At 44.1% G+C, this 22,373-nt stretch overlaps 1 protein-coding gene across 1 annotated transcript in view; it reads left to right on the top strand.

Annotated features, from left to right (window-relative positions):
- Positions 1 to 22,373, top strand: part of LOC119457624 (leucine-rich PPR motif-containing protein, mitochondrial) — a 66,542-nt gene that overhangs the window by 8,795 nt on the left and 35,374 nt on the right. The window contains exons 5-16 of the mRNA XM_037719247.2: positions 1,232 to 1,318; positions 3,325 to 3,363; positions 3,735 to 3,927; positions 5,665 to 5,841; positions 7,616 to 7,718; positions 9,714 to 9,751; positions 10,349 to 10,537; positions 12,445 to 12,532; positions 15,122 to 15,216; positions 17,455 to 17,512; positions 20,931 to 21,016; positions 21,430 to 21,507. Of these exons, the coding sequence (XP_037575175.1) occupies positions 1,232 to 1,318; positions 3,325 to 3,363; positions 3,735 to 3,927; positions 5,665 to 5,841; positions 7,616 to 7,718; positions 9,714 to 9,751; positions 10,349 to 10,537; positions 12,445 to 12,532; positions 15,122 to 15,216; positions 17,455 to 17,512; positions 20,931 to 21,016; positions 21,430 to 21,507 (1,231 nt within the window). The remainder of the gene's footprint in view (positions 1 to 1,231; positions 1,319 to 3,324; positions 3,364 to 3,734; positions 3,928 to 5,664; positions 5,842 to 7,615; positions 7,719 to 9,713; positions 9,752 to 10,348; positions 10,538 to 12,444; positions 12,533 to 15,121; positions 15,217 to 17,454; positions 17,513 to 20,930; positions 21,017 to 21,429; positions 21,508 to 22,373) is intronic.

Below are 22,373 nucleotides of genomic sequence, written 5' to 3'. Positions count from 1 at the left end.
ATGAAGTTGGGGAGTTCAGCATCCACATCACCATAGTTAACAGTGAGAACTGTACGGGAAATATTTTTTCGCATTTACTGCCATGCATGACACTGGTGTGACTGCCGATACTGAGGGTATCGGTCCGCGATCACATCTGTAGTGATCATGGATTTACCTGCATCGATTGGGGTGAGCAGTGGTTTCTTATTAATTAATTGCAAGGCGCATGGGCATTGCCACAAACATGGTGGAAGCCGATGAGTATGACAAACAGTTCTACTAAGGCCCACACATTCGCTTCAACCCCACCAGCTACCCACCTACCAGCTTACTGGTGATAAAATAATTGGGTTGTGTGCACGGTAATAAAGAGCACATTTACTAAGATGAAGACACGTGTCTTGCACCACTGCCAGTGCTTATCGGTCATGAGATGATGAGAGTTGTGGCTTCCACGCCGATTTTGTGACATAGGGGTTTCTTCAGTAAATGAAGGCATGTTCATGTAAGAATTGAGTATTAGTTGTCTTGAAACATTTTCTAATTAGAAATTAAGTTAATTCGGACATTTTTTTCAGTCCCGTGAAATTAACAAGGTTTTTCTTTACTGGATAAGTGCTAGGTACACATTTTTGGCTGGGAGTCTCTTGTTTGTACACTGGCATGGCATGTAAGAGTTGAGCATGCTCTGCACTCTGTGCGCTCCTCTGGCCGTTGAGTTGTGGAACATTCGGGCTGCGGCTTTGTCACCCACTTTTTGTAGGGTAGTTTGCAAATAAAAAGCTGCTGCAGCTTCCCAGGGTCGACTCTGATGAAGGAGTCAAAATGTCTGCAGAACATTGGGTTGAATTTGATAAACCAACCAAACTGGTTTCAGTAGAATGTGTATACCAGTTGTGGCAAGGCTTAGCAGTGCCGGCAGCAGTCTTGTGGCTGCTGAAAGTTGCAAGCATGTTCCTGTCATTGCTAGCAATTATTTGGGAAGGTGTGTTATGCCAGAGTGTGCTTTGGTTATTCAGTGTGACAGAAAACGTTGCTGAGGTTTTTTTCCCCCTATGGAGCACCCGTTGCGAGTGCATCATTTGGGGCAGTTTCAGTGTGCATGGAATATTTGACCTTGCATGTGTTTGCTTGGAAAATATGCTCGGTTTGGTGTGCAGCATAATTCTTGAGCTTCAAACAGGGGTTGATGGCTGGTTGCTGCAGATGCCTTGCTAATCAGTCGCATGGCTTTGTTTCAACATTGCAGCAAGATACTGGAGCACATGAAGAGCCAAGACATGGCAATCAACGAGAAAGTCTTTAACTCGCTGGTTCTGGGTCACTGCCGTGCCGGGTGAGTGTCATGCTCATACCTGCCAACTCTCCTGAATTTTCAGTAATGTTTACAAATTTCGGCTCGTTCTGCGATTTTACGAGTGTTGCATTAAGTTTTATGAAAAATATAAAACCTTTCATGGGGGGAAGATGTTTTATAGCTCATGAAAGGTGGGGCTATGCAAGATCGCAAAAAAAAGTGCAAAAAAGAAATTGTGGTGGTACCTACACCACCCTTTTGTGGCCGTGCAAGATGGCATATAACATATTATAACATATAGCACTTGCTTTGAGCAAGTTTATTCAATAAGTTTCTTAAACAGGCAAAATTGGCAACAGCAACGTCACTAGAAGTCACTGTAATCTAAAAATATTATCTGGCTTGTCATCTGCTGTCTTAAGTTTTCTGCTGCTTGTGTGTTGCGTCTAAGGTAAATAATTGTTGATAAAGTGTGTATCAATCCGACAAATAGCAATACAGTGAAACTTCATTTGAACGAACTTCAAGGGACCTCAGGAAAAAGTTTGACAGTTGAGGGAAAGTTCACTCAACTGAAATAAGTATGTTGCCGCTTGTTACCACGAGCTAAAGGTAACACCAGGTGTTCAAATGATATTTCAGCCTGTTTATTTGTCACTCTGCTCATTTGCAAGTGAAAAGTGCGCCAAGCTGCGTACTTTCCGATGCGGCCGCGATTGCTTGGTGCTGGCTGTTAATCGTAGACAATGACGCCGCCGGGATCCCAAATGCCTTCGCAACGTCAGTTTGGCGCTGCCCAGAGTCCAGCATACACAAAACATCCTATTTTTCGTCTAGAGACAGGCGCTTTCGTTTGGCGCTCATAATTAACCAGCACGCGACTGTCATTTCTTTGTGGTTGTAGGGATAAAGCTGTAGCTGTGGTTTTGGCTGGCTACAAGCTTATCTAGGTAGCCAATCCAAGGAATCTCGGCCTATCCAGCTCAAAGCTAAAATAGGGCGCATTATTCGTATCGCGATGTGCTACAAAGGTGTGGGTTGTACTTGAAGTGATCAATATGACATGGGAGACATAGTATGATGCCACAGAATATGTTTGTAGAACTGAAATGCACAGTGCTCTGAATTTCGTTAAACTGAATGGCATTTGCATTAGGTACAATGGAGCTTCGGTGGGGGTTTTTGAATAGTTCGTTTAAATGACTTTCGTTAAAAGTGGTATTTTACTGTAGTGGGCAATACAAATGGGCACAGCTGCAGGGACCATCCACTGTAGTAGTCGCCACATGCAATGTCAAGCACAATGCAAACACCAACGATGAAGTTCTGGCCAAGAATCGTATCTACAAGTCACGCCAGGCAAATGTAAAAATCTCTGAAGCTTTATGTCTCCATTACATGTGCGGCAAAGCCAAACTGCCTTTGTGCTTTCCACAGTAACACTTGAAGCCATTCATGAATGAACTTTTGTCTCCCTGAATTGGATCTTAATTTCCCTACAAGCAGTTGCAATGTGTATCGCCACTTATGTGCTTAACCCTGAGGGTATCGGTGCTGCTACTATTACACTTACACAAAGGCACTTAACCTTGGTTCCGCCAGCTGCAGTAGTTGCTATAGTTTTATTGACATAGTTATTATCACTTGGCTGTACATCGTGGCTTTGATGTACATCATGGCAGTATCTGTCGGCACTTGTGTCTGCTGTGTCTACTTTTTTCTTGATTCACTTTCTGTGCTGCCATTGCACCAGCTGTGAAATAGTGAGAGTGCCTGTCTGCATGACCAGGCAGTGAAAAAGCATGGACTTGCGTCATTGTGACTAAGAAGGTGCTGCAGTCTTCAATATCCGTTTAAATTGTAAAGTTTACCCCCAGTATCCACCATGAGTTTCCCTAGTTATTGATAAATTCAAGCAAGACTGTGAGAGCCGTTTTAGAGTCCCTCTGCTAGTCTCTTATACTGTGAAAAACTATAATTTTCCGTTCTGCAACTTGCTCTGGCCTGTTTTGGCACGCATTGCTGACCTTGTGTTCTTCTTGCAGAGACACTGAGAGTGCCTGGAATGTCCTAGAAGTGATGAGGTACGTTTATTGCTGCTTTTGTTGTTGCATACTGCCACCTGCCAACACTGCCAAATTTTTCAAAATGTTTATGAGTTCAGGCTCCTCTGCAATTTTACGAATGCTGTACCAAGTTTTACGAAAAATTAATTATGTTTGCCAAGTAAGTTTTGAAAGATTGGGTGGCACAAGATTACAAAAGATTGTTACATGTGTCTGTTCTGTCGTCCGTGTCTAATGCCATGGAAGAACATCAATGAATTTCCCATCACCAAATTACATATGCACCACCACTTGAATGCCAATTGCATTAACATATATAATCATCCCCGAAGGGATGCATTCTGCCTGATTTTTGGGGGGCAGTGATGAATTAAGCAAGTGGATTGCAGGAATGCACAGCTGGAGCCAACTGCAGACACATTCCACGCGCTGCTGGTTGGCTGCGCCGAGCGAGGCGACCAGGCGGGCCTGGAGCGAGCACTGCGTGAGGCCGACCGGGTCGACACCTTCCTACCCGATGAACTGCTGCTGGACGTGGTGCGCGTGCTGGCCTGCAAAGGCCACCACAGCATGATTGATATGGTACGCTGCCGCCACCTTCCATTGTTAGCTTCCTTGTAGTCTGAATGCGGTAGAAGTTGTCTAATGCGGGAGTTAAGGTAGACAACTGGTCGAGTTGGTTTCAAGGCATAATTGTAATTTGCACAAAAAACACGGGACAGCGAAGAAAGGGTGGACTGCGTAAGACAATACCTTCCATCATGTTCTTTTATTCACATTTCATTTCAGTCGCAGTCTCTTTTCATTGTCCCATGTTTTATGTGCCAATTACAATTACAAAAGCAGGGTTTCAAGCACTGGGTTCTGTAAATGACTAAAACAAATCTGACAAGCCTTCCTCCACTTGTTTCCATAATTTCTTGATGTTGTGAAACAATTTTACATCGCATTTTGGATTTCAAGAAGTCATCATGCACAACATCCACACTTCTGTAGGTTTTTGGTGAGATAAACCCACGCGGTAGTGGCATACAAGTCATCAAGGTGGTGAAGATCAGATTAGGGTTCTTCCACAAATAAGGTTCATTTCCTCTCTCATCACTATGCGATATTTTAGCCCAGGGCATCTGCGGGGCTCAGCGCTTTTCATTTGTGCTTGCGAAGGACGGTGTGTAGCATGACAGGAGGAATTGACTCGGAAATCCTGCAAGCCAAGAGCCGGAATTTAGTGACGTCTGCCTGGTTGACTCCTGTTGCCTCGTTTTGAACAGCTTATTGTAAAGGACACAGTGGTGCATGTTGCATTTGGTCTCGGCCAGCGGTCATACATTTCTATGGGCCCAAACCTCCGTTATTTCGATCTCAAGATTGGCCTTCACCAGATAATTATAAATTTACTGGTCAGCTTTGCCGCAATACAGCCGTGTTAAGCGGTGAAGCATGAGCAATTTGCTGCAGTGAAGCATATCAAGAATGGAAAGGGGTCACTGTCATGGGACATGGTACATTTTCCTTAATTTACAGGCGCACATGCGGTGTACCCAGTCACAGCATGAGCACATAGAAACCTAATAAGCATACTGGCAGCCATGCAGAGCTGTTCTGATGTTGCTGTGGCGATTTAAGCCCTCGTTTCACCCAGCACACGTGTCTCTTATATGAGACCGTTAACGGGGCCTAGTACACATTCCTTAATTATACGCGTGCCTGCATGCCTTGCACCGAGTAGCGGAGAAAAACCATCTGTGTTTTTGGAGAGCTAGCGGTAACGAAGGCTTAATAAAAGAAACTCAAAAGTCGAGGGTATGTCAACTGTAGTCCTAAGTTATAGTTCAATATTATTACATAAATTTTCAAAAAATAATTGTTTAATCTGGGTGGTTACTGTGGCTTCAAAAGCAAAAAAAAAATACTTTTGTTCAAGTCAGTCTAGAGCATTCATTCTTGCAGAGCTTCAACCTTTGATCATTACACATCGTTTTGGTATGTCAGTCTCCTACATAACAACCAGCATTTCATGAAGACTTCACCTCCAAACTAGCCCATGCACACAAAAAATAATTCTTTTTATTTTTTATATAGAAAACTACTCATTGCATAGGAAAATTGATTGAATATTCGAAATGGCCATGTCAAAATACATGAATGATGAAAGTTTGATCAATATGTGTGCATAAATAAGAAATAATGTGCTTAAGTGGAGTGTCACACCTCGGTAGAAAGAGTCCCCACGGCACTCTGGGAGGCCAGTAAGCATCCCTGTGCCAATGCATCATTGATGCCATGCGAGTGTTAGCAACCACCGTGGGCATTATGCAGCTGCTGGAAAGGACCCGGCGCCTGGCAGGCTACACCCAGGACTGCATCAACGTGTGCCTGCAGCTGCTGGCGCAAGGCCAGGATGAGGTGGCTTATCGCTTGCTCCTCACCATGGAATCGCCGCGCAACGAGTACCATGGAAACTTTTTCGTCAGCCAGATGGTGCGGCGAGGTCTGGTGAGTGACTTGCATACCTTTTTCTATTGTCCTCTGATAGCGCGAGAAAGTGGGGCTGTGGCAGCAGCGAAATTACCTAATGGTGACATTTATTCGCTGCATGGCCATGGGAAAAATCGATGAACACTTTACCTCCACGCCAGAAACCCCACCTCTCTGCCTTCAGATTCCCAATCAGGAGGTGCTGAGGAAGACGCTGCAATGACTGGCCAGCTGTGTACTTGTCTCTGTGAATCATGCAAATATTCTGTTGAATGCATTTCCCGTCTGGCTTCTTTGCGCTACATTTCGGTGAAGGTGCAGTGTTACAGCTTGTCCGCTGATGGAGCTCCGAAGTAGTCATGACCCGACCACCCGAAGAAAAGGGGAAACATATTACTTGTGCGAAGGGCCGCATTTCTTCTTTTTCTCAATTTTGATGAGATGTAGCCCTTACACAAAGGCCAACTCTTTCGGTCAAAATTTTCTGCCCATGCATGATCCTCCAAAAGATTCACCAAAAGAGTGAATGCTATTGTTTCACAATTAACTTATCTTTGGTAGCTCCTCTTTCTGTATGAATCATCGATATACTTTTTATTATTATTTTTTTTTTTTGCCAGCGCCGAAGTTGTGGCCGGCAGCATACTTGCTTGATGTACTCCACAACCTTTAGCTTGAATGCAGCACCGTACGCTGTTGGATGGTTTCTTCTAGCAACATGGTGCAAAAATACGGCTGGCCAGACTAGCTCCAATCAGAGCACGCACTTTTATCTCTCTCTTTTTCCATATTTTGGGCTGAGACGCTCTGAATGTGACTCTTGCTCGAGTATAAAGTCAGCGACCCATTCCTCAGACATGCTCGATAATTCAGAGGCCTTTGCGGCACCGCCACATACCCAATAGAGCCAATTTATAAGAACGTTTGAAATTTCGGATGTAAATAACCTTCACTGTCCGATTTTCCTGACTTCCAGAAATTCGCAGGTGCAAAACAGCGTTATCGAAGCCATCACCACCGCCATTTTTATTATCTCGCCGCCTCGAACTGGTGTTCCCGTACGCAGATTCACTGGCAGCTGTAGCCACCACCGCGGCAAAGCTAGGCCTAGCTACTTCGACGTTCGCTACCAAGTTTCTTGCTGTTTGGTGCCGTGCTTTTCTTTGAAACAATTCGCCGCTGTTAGGAATGGCACCAACTCCGCCTTTGTAATCCTCGCCAGTGGCTTCGAAGCTCAGAAAGCACAGCGCGTTGCACAATGCCGGTTCCCGAAAATCAGCTTCGCCTCGGTACAGCATTGTTACGCGGTGAAGCATACGCAAAGTATTGCGGTGATGCACACAAAGAGTGGGAAGGGGCAATTGGCACGGGACAAGGTATGTATTCCTTAATTATACACGCATGCACCCGCCGTCTCCTATCGCACTACAAGCACCGATACGCCTAATAAGTGCACTGTCAGGCCTTTAGAGCTATTCTGGATGTGCCTGGGGCAATTTGAGCCCTTGGAAGCAGTAAAAGGCATGCATTCATTTTTTTCAGGCGTTTTCGTGGCCCCTAGGGAGTCTGAAGTATCGGACGTTGACTGTACTATTTACACTATTCAGAGACAAGTACACTGCAGACCAATGACCAGCATCGTCTTCCTCACCACCAAGCATGTGCTCTTTTTCTCTTTCATCAAAGTTGCGTGGAGCATTGTGAAAACGTAAAAACATGTTAGGACTTATTTTACTCCACAAACTTTTGAAATCGAGTGCTGTGTGAAGGCCAACTATGTGCCTTGGTGCAGCCCCTGGAACGCATCCTGCACTACTGCAAGGACCTGCAGAGTCGGGGCCTCAACAATCGTGCCCTGGTGCGCAGTGCTGAAGTGGCCCTTGGCAGCCGTTCTGGTGGGTGCTCTCGACTCTACTGCTCACATTTATAGTGCTTGCTCGATTCTAACGGACACTTCTTTTTCTGGAAAAATATACTAAAAAAATGCTAAGCGCGTTAGGATAGGCGATGTCCGAAACACGGCAGCCATGGTGTAATTCTGCTTCCTGCCGTCGTTTCTGGTGCACGCAGTCAGCAAAAGCATAAGCTCGGAGATTAGTTTCTCTTACTCAGACAAAGCTGTTGCTGGGGTCTGAATTTGGACACTGCCTATAGAGTGTGAAACCAAAACTTCAATAGCTTGCAAAAGGTATTGTCATTGGCATTCAAGATTTCTGCAATCCAAACCAATTCACATGTTGGCTGCAGCTTTAAAAGCTGTGATGTTGTCCATGCCCATTTTGTAAGTTAGTTAGGCCTCCGTAGTGTGCAAGGTGTTTAATAAATGCAGTATGTATCTCAGGTGTTGAAGATGAGATGCTATGGGCTGTTGATATTATGACGTTGACGCATCCCAACAGCTACAATGAATAACCCCCATCCACTGTTTCTCAGAAGCATTAAATTATAATGTAATCACATTATAGGCAGTAAGCTATCAGTAAGCTCTAGGTGTGTTGAGCGTACGGGAGCATGCATCATATTGTGTAAGAAATCACAAATTTGTAAGAGATACAAGTTATCATCACTCTGATAAATGAGAGTGTACAAGGTCACCCGCGATGCACATACATACTGCTGTCAAGCAATCACAGTTATCACAATCGAAGTATGCTATTGCCTAGTTGGCGTAGTGCCTTTCTTCTTTCTTTTGAAATTTTTTTTTCCCCAAGTGAGGACAAATTGTCAGATACTCCCTCTCCTACAATGAAAATCTGGTTAGCAAACAGTCAAGGTCATCGCATTTTTCCTTTCTGGCAGTGAAAATCAGCTGAGCGTTACAATTGAGAGTGCATTGTAATTCGAGTAAATACATTATGTTCAGCATTGCAGGTTGGTTCGTATTTCATAAAAGCCAGGTTTAGACACAGGAAACAGAGGGCCTAAGTTGACATTGCATTTAAATAGCCAGATTTTGAGTTGTATGAAATTTAAATTGACATAAAGAAAAGTTAACTGATTCAAACATATTGAATTATTCATAAACCTGAATACTAGGCCTTATAGTTTTTGCGACAGCATGACAATTAAATGGATGAAATGTAAGAGGATATTTTATACGTACACAGACTATTCACAAATTAGGATAGCTAAGATGGCAGGAAGGAAGGAAGGAAGGAAAATAAGAGGTGAAAGGCAGAGAGGTTAACCAGGTTAAGTGTCCGGTTGGCTACTCTGCACAGGGGGATGGGGTAAGGGCAGAAAAGATTAGAAAACAAGAGAAGATTAAAAAGAAAAAAAAAAAAACACATCAGTCGGCACAATTCTATAGTTTTTCACGAAGTCCTGTTTCTTTTAAAAAGCGTACTAGCGCTTTCAAAGCAGTTCATTCCGACGTCGGCTGGGACCAGGGACCAAGAATTCTGGCTTCTGTAATGGGACGGCTGTCTATCTTATCGAGCGTGGTTCTGAGGACTTTCCTTTGATGGCAGAAAGGAAGCATGCACAGCATTAAAAGACAGATGTCTTTTCATCTTCCTCCACTTCATGTAAGCAACACATGACATCCCCTCTGGGCAGAGCATCATCTTGGCGCAAACTTACCGGACTTCAGTCTGGGTTGAGAGACATGGATGTCAGTAGATGTTAAAGAAGACAGTGAAGCAATTTGCAGCAACACTATCGCATAATCCATATCACTAAGCTGCTGTAAAATTTTGTGAGGTCCCATGTTCCACAACAGAAGTATTCACAACAGAAGCACAACAGGTCCCATGTTGCACAACAGAAGTACTAGCGTATTCTAGAAAAATAAAATTGAACTGATGTGTATCATGTTTCAAGACTTTAGTAGTGGGCCCTTGTGTTGTATTTGCTGGCGTATTGTACAACTACGGTGTTCTCAATCGCAGAACTGGCCCTGCCGCTGTTGCGGGAGATGCACCAGCAGGTGAGCATTGTGTGTTTTCTAAAACTTTTCTTTTTTTCCGCGATCGGTTCAAGTATGGAATGCCTCACCCTTTGACGTTTTCTCACCAGACTCGGCAATGGATTTTGACCATGCCTTGACATCTATCTTATAGCTGCAGAGTACGCGCATAACCTCCTGTTATATTTTTCTCTTTACTTCTTCGTAGTATTAAAAAAGTGCTGATTTTCAAGCCGTCAGTCTGCAGCTGTTTCTGTTTATTTTGTGTGTACATGATGCTTGCAATCATCTTTGTATCTCTGCTGAATAAACTTGCGCTGTTATCTCATTTAAGCTGTACCATATTTATGGAATTTGGCAGCCCATTAGCTGTGGGGGTCGTGCCCACATCTGCGTTGTGTAATGCCTACCGATTGTTAGGCTTTTTAATGAAGCCTTATTACAATCTAACCTGTGTGGATTTTTATAAGCTATGTTTGTCATTTTTATCAACGCAATGCTATCATAAAACTGGTGTGTGCCCACCTGCTAGGTCTTTCAGTAGACCACAGCGTGTTTGCAAATAAATAAATAATTGGAGAACGAACCCGGCCCGTTCACTGCAACTTCTCTGCGCAGGGGATGCCGCTGCGGACGCACTACTTCTACCCTTTGGTCTTGGCTCAAGGAAACAATGAACAGGGCGTCTACGACGTCATCAAGGCCATGATGGACCTTGGAGTGGAAACCAACTATGACCTGCTGGCCGAATACGTCTTCCCAGCTGTCAACACCGAGGACACTGCCGCTGTGGTGGAGAAACTAAAGGTGGTTATTGCGCAGTTTTGTACCGAGTTGCCTTGAGGCTCTTGTCAGCAGCAGCTTGTCTTGGTGAATTTCAATTCAAACTGACGTACTTATTCGATTGTAACGCACACCCTGATTTTTAATACTTGAAAAATTTGAAATGCAATATCCTTGACTTTTTTGTCACCACAGCTTCGTGGTAAGCTAGAGAAATAGCAATTTTTTGCTTGCTCGAGAAAAAAAAAATTTACTGCATGAGAACTACATTTGACCAGGCGACACTCGTCACTGTCAGAGGCCACCATGTCATCATGTAACAACTTTCTCCCATTCAAGATTAGTTGGCGGTATTTCGACATCGCCTGTTGCACTTTTGGTTTTGTACTTGATCGTAATGCATGTCGCATTCTAGTGAACTTTCCTGGAAAAAATGCGCACATTAGAATCGAGTAAACACGGCAGTCCAGTCAGTGTACTTCTCAAATTGAAACTGTGATATCCAACTATTATTATTGAATGCATAGTGCCCGTTATGCAGGTACCAATGATGTGTACTTACCAGCCAGCTTTTGGGCTGAGACAGCACAGGCTTGTTTTTGTTACTGCAGGTGACAAGTAGTAGCCTAGAGCAACGCTCACACCACTGCACTTCTGCTATCCTTATATAGCTCTCTTCCCACGGTTACTGTTGCTTGATAGTCATCTGCCTAAATATCGTCGCTGGAGTCGTCAGACTTCAGCCTTTAGCGATTCCTGTTGCATCAAACATTTACTGCTACAGCAGCGGGCTCTTGCAGCAGAGACTGCCGTCATCTCGAGAACAACTTCCTTGCCACGCACACACCGTCATCTTCATCCCACGACAGTATTACCCATTGTGGCCCCTAAAACACACGACAGTACCACAGAAACTTGCACAAGACGCCAAGCACAAATATTGCACAATAGTGTGGTGGTTGGCCTGTCCAGTGCCCAATTGCACATTGCCGCGTGGACACGAGTTCAAATCCCTATTTTTGTGTTAAGCGTGCCAGCGCTTATGCGACTACTGTCTGTGGGTTTTGCCAATATTCATATAAAACGTTTTGCATCAACTTTGGTGTTACTTCTCTGTAACGAAATCGTTGAATATCACTTGCTCTTCTGTTAGCAGGTCTGTGTGCTTTAGAGATAGCCTACGAGCCGACTGTATATACAGTTGAACAGCGCCATAACAAAGTCACATCCAATGCTAAAAAGACCTTCATCTTATGGAACATTGATTATGAACACTCACGTTGATCCTAATGATCCCAGGTATAACAATCTAACGGTTAGAACAACCTCATTTTAATACATTTGCAATTTTTTCAACCCTAGTTATTGAAACGGTATCCAGATAGAAAGAAAGGTTTTGAAAGTGCCATTCAGTGATAGAAAAATTTCAAACCTGGTCTTGGTAAAATGTGGGTGCATGCAAAGTCGCACAGAAAAAATGTTTAATAAATATTAAAATAGACCTTCCAAAGCACGAAAGCACTATTATTCTGGAAAATAATGCTAATTTTGGCCAGTTGGTACATATTAAATTTAAGTGGAGTAACCATGCAAGGGGCATGACACACCACTGCCATGCAAAGATGGTAAGGAGAAGTGGTTGCTACACCGTTTCACTCTTTTCGTAGCTTATGTCGCTGATTTCTGTTGCTTCGTCTGAGTGCTGGTCCTCCAGGATTTCAACTAGGCTACACCAGCTGGCCCAAGTTTTTATCCTACTGAAGTTATCAGGAAGGTCATGTTTTGTTTACACTTCATTTACAACATTGCTGATTGCTGATAACGGGTGGCGATGACATTCTACCTTTCAAACTTCAAATTTTTTCAGCCTAGGTGAAATGTAACTTGGAATGTAACATGAGCCTTCACCGACTTGTTTGTGGTACCCGCAGGGTCTGGGCCTGAGTGTGTCTGCCATTGTGAATCCTCTGGTTCTGCACCACCTCCAAGCATCGAAGTTGGACAAGGCCCTGGCTGTCGGTGAGTTACTGACACTGCTAGTAGCGAATGGGGGCAGCGCATCTGCACGTCTGTCACTTCACCAAGTAGTTCGAACGGGCCCGGGCTGAACAGTTGTGGGCCTCCAGTAGGACATTTCAGTGGTATTGTTGATGGGAAATATTAGGCTTGTGTTAATATTTGGCACTTTCGAATGTTCGATCAAATATTATGCGATTTGATATTCTCTTTGGCTCGATTTTCAGTATTTGAAGCGAACTAATATCATTTAAAAACACGTTTAATCGACAGTTTGTTTCCATAAGTCACATTACCATGGCATGGCCCTAGCCAAGACAGTTCAAAGTTGAATTCATTTACAGCGTAGAAAAAGAAGGAAACTCTGTGACTTAGTAGTCGCTGACCGGTTTTTGTACCCGCTTGATTATTCTAACATCCCCACAGAACCACCACCGATTCACATTGCCTTCATTAATTTTGTCACCGTGCACACGCATCTAAAATCAAGCCAGGCACCTTACGGCATCCAAAACTTTTTTCATCATTAGGCCTGATTCACACAGCCATCGCCTGCCCCCCATTTCTATGTCCGTCCTGTCACCATCACAGCAATGATTTCCATCGGAGGAGAACCTGGCAAGGAAACTTCGCTGTCCCCAAAGGTGGCGGCAGTGAGGAAAGTTGGTGCCATTCAGGTTATCTCCCGAACTCCTGCTTTCGTTAGGGAGATGGTTTCTCGGTTTTCCGAGAGCCATACGGCCGCTGCGCCAACCCCTTGCAAACCCCAGCACTGGTTAGGCCTAACAGCTAATGCAGGTGTGGTGGTGGGTGCAAACCGTAGTGAAAAATGAGCCCCTCATCAGTGGTCAGGGCTGAAATCACGTGCGTGCATGGGCTAGACTGAAGGCCGCAGAAGCGGAATTTGGGTCCCTGGGCGACCAGCTGGCAATTACAACAAGCGCACCTACCAAGTGTGCCTGTGCTCGTACTGTACGAAACAACCTGTAGACCATAGCATAAGTAGCCACTGTAGTGCAACACTGAGCAAGAGCCAGTAAACGAATCTAGTGCTGCTGCTGTTGCAAAAAACATTGAAAAACATGCAGTGTTGCATGAATTTATCTGAATAACAGCACTTTATCTGAATAACAGCAAAATAAACTGATTCTAGAGGTGAAACTTTCCTGCATTGCAAGAACCATCTTTTCTAGATTTTTTTTTTATTGGTAAAGGCTTTGTGCAAATAACACAACTATTCAAATTATTTACTTAAAAATTATTCGACACCAATGACTATTCGTTTCGACTTCGCTTTGAACCAAAAGTTAGATTTGCACGAGCCTAGCAAATATACCTACAAGTTCCTGTAATGAAGACCACTTGACGTATGAATGGATGTACAAAGGTCAGATATGTTAACAAGAATGCACTAGTGCATGGCCGAAGCACAACTGAAAGTACAGTGCATGCCGTCAGCCCACCCAAGACAGGTTCGTACATGCGGTTTGCCCATAGGGGGCAAGGATGCTTGCCTTACTGTGATAGACTTGTTTGTATTCATTTAATTTCATTTTGTCACCTTCCATGTAAAAAAAAAAAAACAGAAAAAAAAACAAGCAAAACTATCACAGTAGGGCAAGCATTCTCTCCGCAGTGTGGCCACACCGGATACGTTCACCGGCCTTTGGTGATGACGGGACGATGGCGCGCTCTGTACCTTCAGTTGTGCTTTAGGCACATGCTCATACATTCATGTTAACAAATCTGAGCTCTGTACGTGTAAGGAGTCCCAGTGGGAAGCTGTGCTTCTTGTGCCACCTCGGTGCATGTGGGCTAATTGTTAGCAAGTGGGAATGCACAAGTGTAGAAAGGCTGGAGTGAAGCCAGATGTACCTGAAAACTATGCCCATTGGATGATGGACAGTACCTTCGCATAGACATTGCTGCAGTTCATGTGCGATGCAGAGTGACAAGCTTTAATTTTATTTTAACCCCCATATGCCTTGTGGCAAATCGTCCCAAATTTAAAAGAAAAAAAAAGTGTGGCAGAGTTCATGAAGCTGCACTCAGCAGCAAGTCTATTAGCTGAAATGCTATCAGACTAAGGCGGCGAGCTATACGTGGCGACAACTTTTCTTAGCTGTGGAGGTGAAAACTACAGGGGTGGAGCATTTGTGTCACTCTGTCGAGTAATTGTGTTGTCTCCTGTCGTTTTTAGTTCGTGTTTTGATTGTAGTGTAACACTTGTAGAAAAACAGTCAATATATACTTCGGAAGGAAGACTAGGCACTCTGTTGCAGTGAGAATCATTTCGAGGCCTGACCTTTGTGGCTTTCTCAGCAGCATTTTGCAGTGCAGTTTAGAAGCACCTGCATTTTTCTACAAATTGGTGAAAGACACGCACGAGGCAAAACTTATGTGTGAGGAATGCTTACTTGGTTGGTATCTTCCAAAATATTATACTTAGGCATGGCAATCACTGGAGCTACGAATGACTGACACCACAGTCAAAAAATGAGCGCAAGTAACTGAGTATATCGGAGAATTCTGGCAGCATTTGAAACGACCTGTCGGGTATGCCATAAGTTCCTTTCTTTGGCGCGGCTGCAGCGGAGCAGTTTCCAGTGAACCTGGTGCCATCGTTGCTGGTACCGTCTCTGGCTGCCTGCTATAGGGAAACTCGCCAGGCTGTGCCTGCTGTCAAGGTAAGACCGTGTTTAAACTATTTCTCTCGTGTCAATTCCTGCAATAGGGTTTGTCCACCACTTGTCTCTCCCGGCACACAGGATTTAAGTGTGGCGGTTAGTCATTTGCTGAAATACTCTGCCATGAAGGTGGAAGGCAGTGATAGCCAAGCCTTTAAACTGTAGATCATTTGGGGACCCCCTCAAAAGGGAGCTCGCTAAGCTTTGGTTTAGTGTCATGCACTATCAGACCTGATTCTGGAATGAAACGGAAACACCTGAGCGCGGTGGCTTCTGCTTGGCTCATGCTGTGCCGGACACCTAACAGTGGCCACAACAAACTCTGCTGTCACTCTGCTCATAAGTGTTTCGTGAGCGTGCTGATAGCAGGGATGGGAGTGCTGCTCCAAACTGCTCCAAAAGAGAAATGCTGCTACACGCTGCTCCAAACTGTCATTTTTCTTAGCAACTGCTCCAAACCTGCTCCGAAACGGCGCTGGGAAATTCGATCTCATACTGGATTACCAACTGCTGCTGTGGCAATTGTGATATGTGACCAATTACTTTTACATTGTGGTGCTCAGATTTATCGGCTTTGATCTCATTTCTGCCGCAAGAACTGGCATTTTAAATGTGTAGCTCATTTAGCTGTATTTTTAAACTTGACATGCAGATTATTTTGGCGAAATGGGAAAGTGACTGAGATTACTTCGATCTCATACCAATTATCAACTGCTCCTCTGCCAACGGTTATGTGTGGTTGTGATTACTCTTATAATGTGGTGCTCTGCCTTATCGCTTTGGTCTCGTTTCTGCCACACATACTGGTATTTTAAATATATATAGCTCATTTTACTACGCGATCGATAGCAATCCATAACAATTCCCTTCAGTCACGAATTATGATCGACTGTCGATAAATGTATGAAATTTACGTAATTTTATGCCAAGGTGCTGCAGACTCCTTTAAGAGCAAATCAAGGTAGTAGAATGACTGTTTTTGCATTTTATGATGAGTCACCATAATTACAATATGATTAAGTATCTAATTATCGTGCACTCATAATGGTACGTTTCTTCATAAAAAGAATTGTATCAGTAGTGAGAATTACTTGCACAAGTTAGTAAGGTAGTAGTTAGGTAGTTGGTTGCAAGAATAACTAGAAAGTTAAACAAATTCTTTCGCAATTGCTACAGAAATGTCCCACGTCACACTTCCCGTCAAACGTTGTAGTGCCTTCTCAAAAACGATATTCGGTAGCGATATATTTTCTTCAGAAGTAAAATGAAGCTATTTGAGGTAAGCAGAACGTTCAATTTACCCAAAGCTTAATTTTTGTGGTCTATTCCTTGCCACAACTGCCCAGAAATGTAAGAAAAATAAGTCGCGTCCTGAAATGTGCACACTGTGACTGAAGGGGTTTGTTTCTTGCAATTTGTGTTGATTAATGTATGTTTTATAATAAATATCAATATTTATTTGACGCTTTAGTGATGCTTTAACTCCAGGAATCATATGGCATATTTTGCCATCTGCTCCGAAAACACCAATAGCTGCTCCAAACTAGCATTTTTCCTGCTTCGAAAACACTTATGGCTGCTCCAAACTAGCGTTTTTTCTGCTCCGAAATTTGCTCCAGAAAGTAAAATGTCACTTCCATCACTGTGATAGAGCACTTGTCACTGGATGCTGATGTAAAGAAAAGTATATTCTTGCAATTTTTTTTTTTTTTTTTTTAGCAGCGTGCACTCATGCCCAGCGATGAGCATTGTACGAAATCAGGTTTGTAGCAGTCTGCTGACACAGTCGCAAAATGCCAGTGAGCCGAATGGAACGGTTACGAAAAGCATACAAGCCATGGGCTTATTTATTCAGCTGTGTATCTGCAGCAGTTCATCACAGCCATGGTCAGCTGGTGCATCGCATACCACAATCAAGAAGAATAAATTTACGTATACGCGCCACTCTTTTTTTCGCGTCTTTGCAGTCCTTTGGATGTGCCCAGTGGTCTGTTGCATCAGCTCCAGCTTACCCGGTAGTAACTCCCCTTTTGGCGGCAGTATTGGCCATGAGGGCAGGCAGTAATTTTAACAAAGTCATGTTTTTAACGAAGTAATTTCAGCTCCTGGTTCAACTTCATTATACAAAAGATTTACTCTGCGTGCCAGCAAGGGTTTACCTGTTCTCAAGCATTGTTCAGTCTCCCATGCATTCTTTGAGATGTGATATGGTGCTGACATTTTTCAAATTGCTCACAGCTGCTGTCCATGGCACTGCAAGGCCCTGAGGCTACTTCTACAGGGACAAGCCGCACAGGTGAGCCTCGTCTTAAAGCGGCACTAAAACACTTGTTGAACGCAGTAAGAAAACACTCCTGATCTGTGAACAGTGCTTCCGTGAACATGCAAGCTATTTTGTTCTGCTCCGTGCAGTAGCTAGCCTACAATCTCGCATGATACAGTTGCCAATCGCTTTTACTGGTGCCCTATTTATCTTACCTGCTTAATTATTTGGGCTTCCCTGGGGCACAGCCACCTACTCTGTAAAGCCACTGTATAATGGCAACTCGAATTTCGTATGCCGTTTGGTGTGTCGCTAAATTTTTCAGACTGATCCACATGTGCTATGTGGCAAACGTGAAGGCCGCGAACAGTGTTGCCACCATTCAGGCTTTCAAGTTACTGTATTGTCTGTGCTATCTCGTGCCTTCACTTTCATTGCCGTGGTGATTCGTTTACTTTCTCAGTGCCGTACGGCTGCTGCATTTCGTCAGCTCGGCACCGAACCGTAACTTTAGTCGCCAACTCCCAATGAAGTGGCGCTAGTTAAGCCTAGTGACGTAGCAGTACAAAGTAGGTAGAGAATTTTTGAAGGAAGAGAAAAAAAAATATGAAGGACATGCATACAAAAATGCTAGAAGTTAAAGCATGTCTGTATAGCATACCTGATTAACTCAAGCAGGCTAGGTGACTATTTGTCACTGCCCGTTTTCAAAGGGGATGCCAATAAATCATCACCATCATCAGGCGGGATTGGCTAGTGGCAGTATGTCGCAGGCAGCTCGCCCTTGACATGTTCATATACCCATAGACTACTTTGGAGATTGTCTGTGAAATCAGTCGCACGCGGGAAGAAAGTTAAGTTTGGGTCCATGGGGGCCACTCGGCCCACAACTACCACGAACAGCTACCAAATTTTATGTCTGCTTACTGGACAACACACATCAAGCTTCACAACAGACTAACGTGAACCGTACCACGGTCTTGACCATCCCAAAATTTCAAATCTGTATTCAGTAAAGTATAACATAGAAAAAAATAAGAATTCTGTAAACTAACTTTCCATGGTGCGGGCGCTGTAAAAAAAAATGTCACAGTTTCGCCCTAAGGGGAGCAATGATCCTAGAACACAGCAATTGTCATACGATGTCGGTGAGCCTTTGTAGCAATTAATTGTAGTAAATGATGCTGATTAGTAAGGGTGTGCTGCGGTCGTAAGTAGACCGACATGAAGAGAGAATCATGACCACGAGGAAGTCGCGTGTGAATTGGTGGTGTGATGAGAGCGAGTCCGTGGGCACGGTGCTTAGGAACACCATGTAGCGCTATGACATGCCGATAGTGTGAATTGCTGTGTAGGGCCACATTTGGAAAGTGTGCCCAACTATACTAACGAATGACAGGGCATGGTGAGCGCGAACAAACAAATTTCATGAATAGATCACACTGAATGACTGCAGACAACGACTGTCAAAACGCTGGCAGCAAGCCCATACGCTGCAGCGGGCGAAGGTACGTGCGGTCTGTCGCTTCAACAGAAACTGAGCGGCGAATGCACAGTGCATAAAGGTCAGAGCCGTGTGGTGATAAGAGACGGTGCGGTTGAGCGACGAGCGTGGTTGTTGGCAGAGTAGAAGTGCACCCCCCGCTCCCTCCGGCGCTGCCTTCCCGCTTCCTTGCTTGCGCGTGGGAGAGATAAGAGACTGTGCGGACGAGCGACGAGCGCGGTTGTTGGCAGAGAAGTGCCCCCCCCTGCTCCCTCCGGCGCTGGCTTTCCGCTTCCTTGCTTGCGTGTGGGAGATTGAGTGCGTTCGCTCTCCATGATAGCGCGCGTCCCCGCACGCTTCCGCTGGGGCATACGGCGCGCGGCGAAGATTTTATCTATACGGAACCTCACGGCGACGGACGACGCGCGCGAAACAACTAAAAACACAAAACCTATTTCTTTAATGAAAATCGCTGTTTTTTGACCCGCCTCTCCCCTTAATTCCCAGACACATGCTATCAGATAGTCACCAAATTGTCAGCGAGGTTACGCATGCACATTTTGATAAAAACCGATAAAAAATATTTTCCGGATCTTCGTGTACGAACTGAGTTGTTACCAGTGGTGGCATACTAATTTGGTGTTCCCTTTAATAGTAGACCACACTATACATTTTGATTCTTAGGTACCTTAGTTACTGATAGATAGCACAGTGTCTTTTCACACAAGATTTGTAAGCGTGAAGCTTTATGTTAAATTTTCTGATATTCGATTCAATATTTGTCATTTTCTTTCTAGATTCGAATTCAATATTCGATTCGAAATTACCGTTCGTTATTCACACACCCCTAACTATTTCCTATGTTATAGCCATGTTCGCACATTTTAATTTCGCCCCTTTGCAAGGTGTTGTGGTGTGCCTGCGGGGCTTTGTTAACTTCTTTTGTGTTGTGCTGACAGTGTTATTCGTATATATACAAACCACGTCCCATACAAACACTACTTGAGCAAATTTTATTAAGCCAGGTCATCATAGCATTCACTGTAAATCACTCCGTACATTCACTAGATGGTGTTTCACCAAGCACGAAAGGAAGCGGTTTAATAAAGGAACACGAAATGTTTCAAAAAACGTGTGACATGAGAAAAGGAAAAAGGGAATTTAGTGTTCATTTATTAAACTACAGCACAAGGAGCTTCGAGTGAGATAAGTTTCCGCAAGGGGACATTTGCCATTGCTGATGTGCATGGTTGCCTTTGTCATGTAGTAACATCATGGTGCCTGATAGCTAATAGGATCATGCACGCAGCAGTGCATGTATTGGATGTGGTTTCTTAATATAGCTGCCCCATATTATATCCAATCCTACCTTTAGTTCTTTCACAGAATTCGTTTCGGATGTTGCTGGTTGGTGTTACTTGCAATCAGCGAGACAGATTACTTCCTATGACAACAGCAACTTACCCACATTTTTGTTACATTTTCGCCTGCATGTCATAACATAACCCACTGTGTCCCTAGAAAGTTTTGTCCTGGTCTGACTTTTAATCGATCTCAATGCATCGACTGCTGACTGCAGTCTGAAGGGGCCAATATACTGCGTAACCCTTTATTTTCATGCACTCTATGCAAATTTCACGATTGGAAAATGTAGCAAAATTTAAGGGCACTCTAAATTTTCAAGGCAGAAATACGGACTCTACACTGAAAACTAAGAAATTTATTTTGCCAGCTAGTTGTGTTGCCTGTACCCCCTGAAATGTGGCAGATTCGCTTTACATGGCTCCTTTAGCTTGTGCTGTACTAGTAACAAGATTGTTTGCAAAAACACCCATCACATACAGCACATCGCAAAAATTAGTAGCTGCGAATATGCCCGAAGTCTCTGATTGATGAACAACTGTGGCAGCGAAATTTAATGAGTTTGTAGCAGTGCTCATGTGCTTACAAGTAGCCTTGTATGCGCAGATTGGGCAGGACGGTTCTTGACAGAGTGTCTGGTGGACCAGCCAGCTCAGCACCTGAACAACCTGATCCCTGAGCTGGTGGCAAATGTGAGTTGTTTCTTTTTCTGTCTGTCTGGCTGCATGTGTGCATGCATGCATTTGTTTGTGTGAACCTTTTTGGGAGGCCACTTGAAGCAGGTAGCATAAGTCTGTGTTAACTTCAAAGACATGATTGGACAGAGGGCTTTGTTGACTTTGGAGCAGGTGGTACTGCCCTGAAATTGAACAAACTACAGAGCTTGTATTAGTAATGTGCTTAAGACGAGCGGAGTCGCGTCTGGGCTGTGTATCCTGTATCAAGTGTCACTGGAAGTTTCAGCTATCCTTAATTGTACTAAGCTGCTTTAAGTGATGCCAAGTTATTTGAAGATTTGTCGCACACTGCTTGCTGGTTCTTCGTGTCAGTGTCAGGAGCTGCGGCAGCCTAAAGCCTCCGTGCTGTGTTTGATTTTCATTCCCAGAAAGTGCACATCTCCCGGTCCACTGCAGACACGCTGAGGACACGTCACGGAAAGTCTCTCAACGGTTCCATCCTTGATGCAAGTATCCGGTTGTAGTTTATATAGATCGTGACAGTTCTTAACTGCCCTTGTCATAGACTTGGCTGTGATGACTTTTTTCAATTACCTGACAGTTCAGCTGCTACCATGGTAATGCTGTTTACTGGTTTTACTGTACGTATTACAAGTGCAGAAGTTCAAGACAGAAGGCTTAGGAGTGAGGATCAACGGCGAATATCTCAGCAACCTTCGGTTTGCAGATGACATTGTCCTATTGAGCAACAATGGGGACGAATTACAACAAATTATTGAGGACCTTAACCGAGAAAGTGTAAGAGTGGGGTTGAAGATTAGTATGCAGAAGACAAGAATAATGTTCAATAGCCTGGCAAGCGAACAAGAATTCAGGATCGCCAGTCAGCCTCTAGAGTCTGCAAAGGGGTACGTTTATCTAGGTCAATTGCTCACTGGGACCCTGATCATGAGGAGGAAATTTACAGAAGAATAAAACTGGGTTGGAGTGCATACGGCAGGCATTGCCAAATCCTGACTGGGAGCTTATCATTGTCGTTGAAAAGAAAAGTGTACAATCATTGCATTCTACCGTTGCTAACATATGGGGCAGAAACTTGGAGGTTAACAATGAAGCTCGAGAACAAGCTAAGGATCGCACAAAGAGCAATGGAACGAAAACTGTTTGGCCTAACGTTAAGAGACAGGAAGAGAGCGGTGTGGATCAGAGAGCAAACGGGGACAGCTGATATTCTAGTTGACATTAAGAGGCAGAAATGGAGCCAGGCAGGCCATGTAATGCGTAGGATTGATAACCGGTGGACCATTAGAGTTACAGAATGGATACCAAGAGAAGGGAAGTGCAGGCGAGGACGGCAGAAAACTAGTTGGGA

This window comes from Dermacentor silvarum, chromosome 7 (assembly GCF_013339745.2).
Source record: "Dermacentor silvarum isolate Dsil-2018 chromosome 7, BIME_Dsil_1.4, whole genome shotgun sequence".
Taxonomy (NCBI): domain Eukaryota; kingdom Metazoa; phylum Arthropoda; class Arachnida; order Ixodida; family Ixodidae; genus Dermacentor; species Dermacentor silvarum.
Note: the sequence above shows the minus strand (reverse complement) of the source record. Positions and strands in the feature narration are given on the sequence as shown.